The sequence below is a fragment of the Trachurus japonicus genome, chromosome 13 (assembly GCF_045865225.1).
Source record: "Trachurus japonicus isolate A0001 chromosome 13, Traja_1.0".
NCBI lineage: Eukaryota > Metazoa > Chordata > Actinopteri > Carangiformes > Carangidae > Trachurus > Trachurus japonicus.
This window is the reverse complement of record NC_140919.1, coordinates 15,950,896-15,961,964: the sequence shown is the minus strand read 5'-3', so window position 1 is coordinate 15,961,964 and position 11,069 is coordinate 15,950,896. Positions and strand designations below refer to the sequence as shown.

Here is an 11,069-nt window from a genome sequence, read left to right as displayed (position 1 = left end):
GCCCACTGGTCAACAACAGAGTGAGTTGTTAGGGGTGTGCAGAAGGGGAGGGGGTAGTTAATGATTATTTGCCCCCCTACCACCCACTCCACCCCCCCCTTCTCCGTTCACTGTGTTTCCTATATGGATTGACAGACTCGGCTAAGACCCGCCTCCCTTGGCTGGCTGTTGGTGCGCTCGGTGCGTCTCTCTCTCCCCTTGTTGTGCGCTTCAAACCCATATTCCACTGGGAAAGAGACGGAGAGAGAGGGAGCGAGAGAGAGAGAGGGAGCGAGAGAGAGAGCGAGAGTGAGAGAGAGAGCGAGAGCGCAGGACCCTGGGATAAGAGCAACGAAAGAAAAAGAGGAGAGAAAAACGGGAACAACGACACAAATGGCACTCATGGCAGGGATTTTGTTCGCGGTCACCTTTCTCGTTTTTGGGATATCTACATTTGTTTCGCCGGCACGGATATACCCCCCGAATGAAGGTAAGGTTATCGGGAGAGAGAAAAACACACAACTGCCGCGGACTTGTGACTTCATCCTCCTTCTCGCTCCGTGTTGTGCGCGTTTTGCGCCGCGGAGCCTTTTTCCACTCCGGGGCCCCTGAGTGAGTGCGTGGAGCCCGCGATGAGTTTTACCCGTCACCCCCTCTTTTTTTCCCCCCTTCTTTCTTTTTTGTTTTTAACGCAGCGACTTTTTTTTTGCGGGTTTCGCGCGAACGAAACTGGAATGAGAAGAAGTGTGTGCCCGAGTTCCCCGCATGCATGCATCGGGTCTCGGGCTTGGATCGTGCTGCCAGCTGCCCGACGGGGCTGCGAGCAGGGAGAGAGGGAGAGAGGGAGAGGGAGAGAGGGAGGGAGGGGGGGGGTAGCTTGTACTTGTAGCCCCCGATGCGTGCTGGTCTCCCCGGCGCAGAGAGAAGGTCAAGCCGATGATCTCTGCTGGAGAAGCGGTGTAAAAACGCCGCGCTGCATCGATCTGAACGGACCTGTAGCACTGTAAATGAAGCGGATTTACGAGTCAGTGGGAGATCAGCAAATTCAGCGCACATCCGACTGACCCGCAGCAGCAGCAGCAGCAGCAGCAGCAGCAGCAGCAGCAGCAGCAGCAGCAGCAGCAGCTCCGCGGTGATCAGTCAGAGCTGATCTCTGCGCTCCTGCTCCTGCTGCCTGTCACACCGCGCTGAGCTGGGAAACCATGTAGAGATTTCAGGAAAACAAATCCTACAAGTTTTTTTTTCCTTTTTTTTTTGTACTGCTCTGCAAAGTGCGTCAGATGTGCACTGAATTAAAGAGTGTGTTATTGCTGCGGTGGTTAAAATAGAGTTTCAGCTGTTTTAAAAAAAAAAAAAATCTATTATTATTTCTTTTTTTTGTTCGTGATCGAAACACGGAGCTGCAGGATGTTCAAACCGAGCGCAGTCCGACACAAAGCCAGAGCTCCGGAGCCTCCTGCTCCTGCTCCTCGGTCCCAGAGCGCAGCAGTGTATCCAGTTTCAAAAATGTTGGGGCCCAACACAGACCACAGCCTGTTTGTCCACTGCAAACACACACACACAGCTATAAAGAGTTTATTGTAATAAATAAATAAATAAATCAAATCAAATCAAAAACAGCCTGATCTGCTGTGTGGAGTCTGTCCTCTGCAGACCTGACGGCTCAGTCTGTCTGGGTCCGGATCAGCCTGTTTGACACGAGCCCACAGTGAAGGATGCATCACGGACCCACTTTCTATTTAAATATAAAATTAACAGCTCCGAATCTGAAACGCATCAGTCTGTTTTATGTAATGAACCTGGTGTAACGTTAAACAGTGGAATAATTACATAAGAGGCTTATTGAGCCATTGATTTATGCCGAGCAGTTGATTAATGATCGGATTCAAAACAAGGCTAAAACACACACACACACACGTCCACAGCTTCTTCTCTTGTTTGTCAATCGAAAATACATTTTTTAAATGAAATATCTGCTTTTATTGTGCAGGAGACAGTCTATCCGTCTGTCACGAGCGTTTTCTTTTTTTTTGTCCCTCAAGTTTATGCACACGGCTCTATGGTCTCTAACTGATTCTGATCGCATCTAACAGGCTTAAAGCTGCTGCTGCTGCTGCTGCTGCTGCTGGGGCAAAGTGAAAAAATCATTATTTTAAAGACACTTGGGAAATGTATTTGTCATTTGTTGAATAAAAAATCTGTTTCTCAACGAAAATCAATGGAAAGGACGCCAGTGGAAGCTCAGCAGGGATTTCCACCCAACAAAACATTTGGCCTGCACTTTTTATTCCCTCTCTCTCTGTGTACTCACATTCATCATGAGGGCTTTTCTATACTTAATAAACCCTTTAACAATTACTTGCATTTTCAATAAGGCCCTTTAAAGAACACACACACACAGCAGCAGCAGCAGCCCTGTTTTTCTCCCTCAGTGTGTGTGTGTGTGCGTGTGTGTGTGTGAGACCTATAAGTGGATTATAGTTGCCACTGCTGATTGTTGCATGGACAGACCCAAAGAGAGAGAGAGAGAGAGATACTGCTGCATGCTCACCTCTCTCCCATTCTTGTTTTCCAGTCACGTTATTGGACTCCAGATCTGTACAGGGGGAGCTGGGATGGGTCGCCAACCCGACAGAAGGAGGGGTGAGTACTGCAAAAGAAGTGTCCCCTTGTTATAGGACGCATGATCCCCTATTGAGCAAAAAAAAAAAAAAAATGGAGAGATAATATCCATTATTGGCAGCAGCTCTGGAGTGGACCGCCAAAGAGATACACAGCCTTCTTTGATAAGACTTTGTCCTGGTGAGCTCCTTTATGGGAATATCTTTGTGTGTGATTTATTGTGCAGCTGTCTGCACTGTAGGGACATTACAGGCTGCAGGGGGAGATCAAGACGCTGCCTAATTTCCACTGTCTTACACTGAAAATATGGATAAACGAAGAACAATTTGCCGTTTTTCGCATGTGCATACAGAGGACCCTCCTGAACACCCTCCAGGGCCCCCATGGGGTCCCCGGAATTCACTTTGAGAACCACCACCACCACCGGGGTCTATAGGCAACCCTCTCCTCACCCCCTAACCCCCCCCCCACCACCACCACCACCACCACCACCACCACCACCACCACCCACCTCCCTCCTATTCTCCCCTTTCTCCTCGCTCCCCTTCTCTCTAACCACTCTGTAATGGTCAGATGCTGGGGCCGATACTGCAGCGGGCGTCAGATTTCCTGAATAGACGGTGGATTGAATCGTTCTTTGTGGGGAAACTTTATATCCCTTTCCACCATTGAGTCGAGGAGAGAGAGAGAGAGAGAGAGAGGAACTTGGCAGCTGAGAGAGAGAAAGAGAGAGAGAGAGAGAGAGAGAGAGAGAGGGTCCTCTGGAATGGATGAATAAAGGGGGGAGAGTGCAGTGGGGTTCAGCTCTTGCCGCAGGACGACCGGGTCGGGGCTCGAAGCGACGGGGGAATGGGCTCGACTGAAAAAGCATGATCTCGAAGTCTAATTGGGCGATCTACAGTGTGTGTGTGTTTGAAGGGGAAAGAATAAGGGGCCGCAGTCGGGGCCCTGGTGCGCCACAGGGTTTATTAGACTGCTGAGTGCGGAGAGGTGAGGCCGCATGCTTTGTCTTTAATCACGGCTGAACGTGATCGTCACAGAAACGGCCTGAAATGCAGCGGTGACCTAAATGAATTGGTGTTCATAACAAGCGTCAGTCAGTCAGTCAGTCAGTCAGTCGGTCAGACCTCCAGTTCGTTCTGCTGAGAGTTTCACAACAATTAAAACAAATTAGCATCACATGAATCCAAACCAGAGGGGGAGCTGATGTTCACCTTGCAGGGTTGAGCTTTTTTCTCCATGAACTTGGCTGTCGTTCACCGCTGCCGCCGCCGCCGCCATTTTATCACAAACAAGTGATTGACAGGGTCCTGGCTGCTCCCCGTCAGGCCTCTGCATTCACCCCCTCATTACGACCAATTGGCCTCATTCTTCCTCCTTCCCCTGCTATCAGGGAAAGGTGCGGCCTTATCTCGGTGCTGCTTGATTTCCACAACAAAGGCAAAAGACTTGGGGTGGGGGGGGGGTTAAAGGAAGAGAGGGCAGAGTGGGATGGAAAAGCCGGGAATGATAGACATTTTTTTAAACGGTACAGCCGCAGCATTAACCCTCCCCTCCTCTGGGGAAATAAAGGCTTTAGAGCAGATTGTTTATGATAAGGCGTTAAATCAAATCTGGCAGTGTAACCCCCCTCCATATCTCCCACTGCCCCATTATTATTATTATTATTATTATTATGTTTTGTACAGTTTTTCCTAAATGGGGGTGAAGGTACGGCAGCCAAAGGCCCGTCGGCTCATGTTTACGGCCCCGGCAGCTCAGTCAAAGACTCTATTTAAAAAACACACGATGAAAAACTTAAGGGGAGCACACGGCTTTGAGCCTCTTAAGACAAGCTTGTATTTGCTCAACAGTGCTCTGTGGAGAAGAGTGGGATGGGTGGGGGTCGTGGTAGTTTGGAGGGAGAGGGGGGGGCGACTTTATCATAAGTAAAACAAACATTCCCCCTCTGCAAAAATAAGCCAGGCCGTGCTGGATAATGTAATCCATGCTGCAGCCTCACGTCAGCCTCTCCTTCTCCTGCGGTGAACATTTGTGCCGTCTCCTCACCCCCCCCTCCATCGTGTACGCAGATGTAAAGCAGGATCACATTAGATCATTAGCGCTGATTCACAGGCCTCCATTTCTTTTGGGAGGGAGGGGGTTTCACAATGTGTGTGTGTTTAAGAAGAGGATATTGTGTAGCTATACCACTCCCCAAGTAATTGAAGTGTAGGCATCACTGAGGCAGAGGACTAATTACAAATTTCCCTTTCTCGCAGTCGAGGAGAATCCATGAATATTAATATCTTTATGATTCTATATTAGGACCTAACAAGTCTATTAGGTGCCATTCATAAAATATGCATTAAGTTTAGGAATCAATTAATTACTCTGCCGGGACTCAAATATTGACTAATCCTTCTTGCATGCTCACAACTCGACTCCCAGTCGTGTGTGGTGTTACGTACTAGTTGTGATGTTTTCCGGATGTTTTAAACCTTCACTGACGCATTTTCCCTCTGTTTTAATCGTCCGATTTAAAGGGATAGTTCAACATTTTGCCAAATTGGCCCATTGCCATAATAGGCTTTATGCACAGCTCCACTTCCTGAACTTTAGCCAGCTCCTTTATTTCCTGTTTTACATTATTGAACAAACTGATTAATCCAGGTGTGTCTCACAACAATGGTCAGACACACCTGGATTAATCAGTTTGTCCAATAATGTAAAACAGGAAATAAAGGAGCTGGCTTAAGATCAGGAAGTAGTGGAGCTGTGCATAAAGCCAATTGCTATAGTTATAGGTTCGTTACCTTTATTTGTCGGTGCAAGCTATTTTTAGAACCGCCAAGCCAAGCGTCGAGCTGCTCAGAGCTACGCTACGGAGGCTAATGGGATTGGGAAAAACTCCAAAATGCTCTGGTGGACAAGTTGTGACCTGCACATTCACCACACTATGAGATAATAACAGAACGTTCGGAGACAGAGTTGTTTTCAAGGTAAATTCATGCAAAACCGCAGATGCGCGTTGCCTTCAGCGACAGTTTTTCGGCAAGCAGTCTCTGCATTTACCTCGAAAACAACTGTCTCATGACGATCTGTTATTATCTCATAGCGTGGTGAATGTGCAGGTCACAACTTGTCCACCAGAGCGTTTTGAGTTGTTGGATTGTGTATTTGATGAGTTTGATGAGGGAAACCAAGAAATCCCATTAGCCTCCGTAGCGTAGCTCTGAGCAGCTCGTGGCTCTGCTCCGTTGTTCTAAAAATAGCTTGCACCAACAATTAAAGGTAACGAACCTACTGCTTAGACTATAGGGATTATGGCAATGGGCCAATTTGCCAAAATGTTGAACTATCCCTTTAACAATGGTTGAGTTTGGTTTCATCCTGTAACGTTTTCCCCTGTTGTGTGGACTTTTTTCCCCCCAACGCAGTGGGAGGAAGTGAGTATTATGGACGAGAAGAACATTCCCATTCGGACGTACCAGGTGTGTAACGTCATGGAGCCCAACCAGAACAACTGGCTCCGCACCGACTGGATCCCCCGCGGCGGCGCCCAGCGCGTCTACATCGAGATCAAGTTCACCCTGCGAGACTGCAACAGCCTCCCGGGCGTCATGGGAACCTGCAAGGAAACCTTCAACCTCTACTACTACGAGTCCAACAACGACAAAGAGCGCTACATCCGCGAGAACCAGTTCGGCAAGATCGACACCATCGCCGCCGACGAGAGCTTCACGCAGGTGGACATCGGCGACCGCATCATGAAGCTCAACACGGAGGTGCGAGACGTGGGCGCCCTCACCCGCAAGGGCTTCTATTTGGCCTTCCAGGACGTCGGGGCGTGCATCGCCCTCGTTTCCGTGCGGGTCTTCTACAAGAAGTGCCCCCTGGCCGTGCGTAACTTGGCGCAGTTTCCCGACACCATCACCGGAGCCGATACGTCCTCGCTTGTGGAAGTTCGCGGCTCGTGCGTGGATAATTCAGAGGAGAAGGAGGTTCCTAAGATGTACTGCGGCGCCGACGGAGAGTGGCTGGTGCCCATCGGGAACTGCCTGTGCAACCCTGGATATGAGGAGCGCAACTCGGAATGCCAAGGTAAAGACGTGCTGTTTGACTTATGCTGTTTTTTTTGGGTCTCGCCGGCTGGTTTTTGCCCCTTTTTGCTATTTATAGACCTCCCTCGCTCCCTCTCTCTTTCCTCCCTCTGCTTCATTTCTCTCTATTTCATTTTCTTTGTCCTCTCCTCCCTTGATTCACCTACCTCCGTACCCTGTGGGATATGTATTTGCCTCCCCTCTCTCCCTCTCTCTCTCCCTCTACAGCCTTCTTTCCAGTGTCTGCTCGGGTGATAGAGGCAATGATGACTGTAAATGGAGTAATTAGCGAGCCCACTGGGAGGTTGTTGTGCAATGGGGTGCATCCCCAGGAGAATCGGTGACACCGAAGGGGAAAGGGGGGGAGGGGAGGGTGCAGAGAGCTCCTGCGACTGGTTTCGCACCGCCGCTGTGTGTCTTTTTTTTCACTCCCCACCTGCTCTTTCTCTCACTCCCAATGGAGCCTGAAGCTGGGAAAAGGAGATAGGCAGTTTTCAGAGGGGAGAGGGAAGGAGGAGAGAGAAGGAGTTTATCATTCCAAGCAGGTATAAAAAGGGAGTGGAAACACACAGCTGGGAGATGGGAGTTGAAATACTGCTGTGTGGTAGGGGGGCAATAGCCCTTCGCCGGCGATTATTCAGCTCTCATCTCAATGTGATCCTATAGCAGGCTTTTTGATGAGGTTTTAAGGTCGGTGCAGAGGAGCTCCCTCACTCCACATTTTTTTAAATCAGCTGCATGATCGAAGCTTTGGCCTGTTGCTGGAGCTGGAGCGGCCTCTAGAGCTCCTGCTTGTGGAGTGATTGGCATTTTTTTTGATAGACTCACTCTCTCTCCCTCATTTTTTTTTTTCTTTTAACAAGCTTTGTTTCATTGCTTTTTCACGCTGTAAACCGCAGCTCATGGTATGAGCGCACGCATGCATTGTAGGGCAGCAGCATCCAGTAGTATATTCAGCAGCTGTTTTGTGGATCACACATGCAGCATTTTGCCAAAAGCCGAGGCACAGTTGTTGTCAGCCGGCCAGACGAGTGGATGCTAATTCTGCCACGATGGTTTATTTATTGGTGCACACAAACACACACACCACACACAAAACAGCAGCGGGCCACAGCAGTGAGGGGTCAGAGGCTGGGCACGGGTGATTAACAAGGGGGACGGACCACTACACCTCTCCTAATTTACAAGGGAGCCTTTATCTTGGGGGACTAATTGCACGACAAACAGCTCCGGTGATTTAAGGGGACCACTACTAACTGGCTGCTTGGGGGGTGGGAGGAGGTAAAAAAAAAAAAAAAAGAAAGAAAGGGGGGTACAAGTGGTCACAGATGGGTGTGTGTTTGTCCCAAAAAACAAAAAAGTATAATTTGAGCCTTAAAGAATTCAACTGGAATGCGGCCCATCTTCCCCGTCGCTGGGCTCAGATGGCTGCGGCCAGGTTTCTGTCCCCGGGGTCGGTCGGCTTCAAAAGGAGCTCAGAGGGGAAAATGGAGGGGTTGAGTGAAGGAGACCAGAAGGTAGTTAGTTACAGACTTTAGGTAAATCTTCCCAGGACTGGCAGTTGACTGTAATAACCTCTTATTTCCACCCTGATCTCATGCTTCAGATCATAACTCCAATTTGCCCCGCAACACTTAAAACGGCCCTCCTTATCTCTCCTTTAATTCCAGTTTTAGATAAACAGCTGTTAACCCTCCAAAGAAGGCAATAAAGAAGGCTGTGGAGACTTTGATTTTTTTTATTTTTTGTACATGACTAATGCAGTGTCGTAGCGTCTGCCAGCCAGCCAGCCAGCCAGGGCTCGGAGCTTGGCAGCGTCGCTTCTCAAGCCAATACATCCATTTAGTTCACATATCGCTGCATCTGCTCGGCTTTTGTTTAAGTTTGCGGTGCCAGTGCGTCCACTTGGTTCACTCCGAAGCTCCAATTACATCGTTTTTGAGATGTTAAACATTTCGCTCTCGGTTGCGAGTGCGGGGTTGATGTTGCATCGAGGCCGACATTGCCTTTGAAAAACCCTGAGGCCGAACGCCGGCGTGGGTCAGCTCTGGTGACCGGAGGGTTGAAAGGTGGCGGCCACCGTCGGTCCTCAAGTGCAATGATGAGCTGGTTAATATTCCTCAGTGTGACAGGCTCCATGGGAGAGAGAGGGGCTGCTGAGGCGTAGCAGCTGAGCTCAGGAGGGGGTGGGGGGTGGGAGTCATACTTTTTCCTATATATCAAAAAGTTGTGTTGTGTCGACCTATTCTCACTCTGTAAGGCCTGATTTGGCTTCAAACTTTTCTTTCTGTGGTGCACATGAGCCCGATTGTGTGTGTGCAAGACGTGTGTGTTTGCATACTTGTGTGTGTGTGTGTGTGTGTGTTGCGTACGTGCGGGGTTAGAGGGGCCACCGCGGCCCTCGGTTCCCAGCCTGCAGGATGAATGGGCTCTCCTCCATCATTGTTTTGGGGGGAGCAGCAGCAGTGGAGCCGAGTGAGTGAAGCTGCTGATGTTTTTGATGGTGGAGTTGGGATTGGGGGGGGATAGAGGGATTGGGGGTGAGGGGGGGTAGATGGGGGGGCACATAGAAGTTGTATTCTCCACCCCTGGCAGAGGTCAGAGGTCGGCCCCTTCTGCATCCATCTTACTGCTCCGTCTGACAGGGTCGTGGATCCAGGATTGATTAAGACGTCAGGGTTTTGACAGCTGCGGCGGGTTTTGGGGGTGAGGGGGGGTATGTGTGTGTGTGTTTGTACGTCTGTCTGAGCTCGAGGTGGGCCAAGGGTGGCCAGGGCCAAGGAGAGAGGGGCGACCAGGGCACTGAGGGCCAAGGGGGGGGGGGGGCAGATCTGAGGAGAGGGGACGCTGGCTGTTTGCATTTGGGATCCCGTTCCCTGTCAAACGGGTGTATGTGTGTATGGGGGGGGGGCAGTTGTCCCCTCGCTCCTCATCTGGTGAGGGGGCTACTACCACTGTTGGGGGGTGGGGGGGGGGGGATTAGAAAGAACTATGTGCCCCATTAAGGCCAAATGATAATTAGCTCCACAGCTTCTTTTTTTTTTGCTGATAGAGAGAAAAGTTTTGAAGGATGACGTTTGGTTTGTGTCTCTGGCAAAGTTTCCTCTCTGCAGAGCAACGATGTGTGTGTTCAGGGAAATCAGCACATTTCAAGTTATGTTTCCGTTAATGTGTGTGTGTGTGTGTGTGTGTGTGTGAGTGTTGGAGCAGCAGCAGCAGCAGGAGGAGGAGGGGAGGCGCTATGACTTTGCCTATAAGTTGTTTTTGTTGGCGCGTGTGTGTGTGTTGAGGAGTGAAGGTGACGCACATCTCTGACAATGCAGAATGCTGGCTCATGGTTGAGCTGCGATCTATCACACACACACACACACACACACACACACACGGACACACACTCAATAGTAGCTGCCATTGCCTCAAAACAGGAGTTAAGTTCCCATGGAGACGATTGAAGCTCCAACATTTACATTTTTATTCATCTCTTAGAATTAAACAAGACTTTTACACTTTTTCTTCTTCAGAAACTTGAACTCACTTTTAACTTCTCTCAACGTAAACTTCACTTCCTGTACTTTGTGTATTCCCTGTCTGCATATGTGTGTGTGTGTGTGTGATGGTTTAGCGCCCAACTGTGATGTCAGTGTGTGATCGGAGAATTTTCTCACCTGAGACCCTCTCCTCCCTCCTCCTCCTCCTCCCTCCTTCCTCTTAATTCCCAGGAGGCATTGCTGAGCTGGAAACTCTTCTTGGTGTTAGATTAAGAGGTTTTTAAGAGGTGTGTGTGTGTGTGTGTGTGTGTATCTAGGTCTCCCATTCTCCCTCTCCCTCTGTTGACAGTGTTAAATTGTTAAATATGCGCCTGGGAGCATCATTCTAAATTCACCACGTAATTCTATTTATCCCGCCGGTCCCCGATGACTTTAAATACACACACTCAGTCTCTCACTCTTCCTCTCTCTCTCCTGCACACACACACACACACACACACACACACACACACACATACACAGTCACACAAATGAAGTATTTGCATCTTCTTCTTCTGTCATTGACCTCGGCTGCTGTAGTTGTGTTTTTCCTGCCCGCGTCCTCTCTGTCTCTTTGAATTTCCTGCTGCTTTAACGTCTCTCTTCCCCCTTTTTTTCCCCTTTTATCTCTCTCCATTTTTTTTTTGCTGCTGAGTTTCTGTTTGCAATTTTCTTCCATTCACACTCTTTCTTTCTTGTTTCATCCTCCCTCTCTCTCATTTTTTCCTCCCTCCCTCCCTCCCTGCTTCTCTCTGCTCCGGCCGTTAAGGTGGTTAGTGTTCGTCAGCTTGTCTCTGGTGGTGGCGGCAGGAAGTGGGCTGAATAATGAGATTACCTTCGCTACTGGGAGAGGAGAGGA

The 11,069-nt window shown here is 49.4% G+C and overlaps 1 protein-coding gene across 2 annotated transcripts in view; it reads left to right on the top strand.

Annotated features, from left to right (window-relative positions):
* The first annotated feature begins 207 nt into the window (after positions 1–207).
* epha4l (eph receptor A4, like) overlaps positions 208–11,069 on the top strand; it is a 58,627-nt gene continuing 47,765 nt past the window's right edge. For both annotated transcript variants that reach the window (XM_085794973.1, XM_085794972.1), the window contains exons 1-3: positions 208–469; positions 2,555–2,622; positions 6,021–6,684. In XM_085794973.1, coding sequence (XP_085651099.1) covers positions 373–469; positions 2,555–2,622; positions 6,021–6,684 — 829 coding nt within the window. In that variant the 5' untranslated portion in view covers positions 208–372. The remainder of the gene's footprint in view (positions 470–2,554; positions 2,623–6,020; positions 6,685–11,069) is intronic.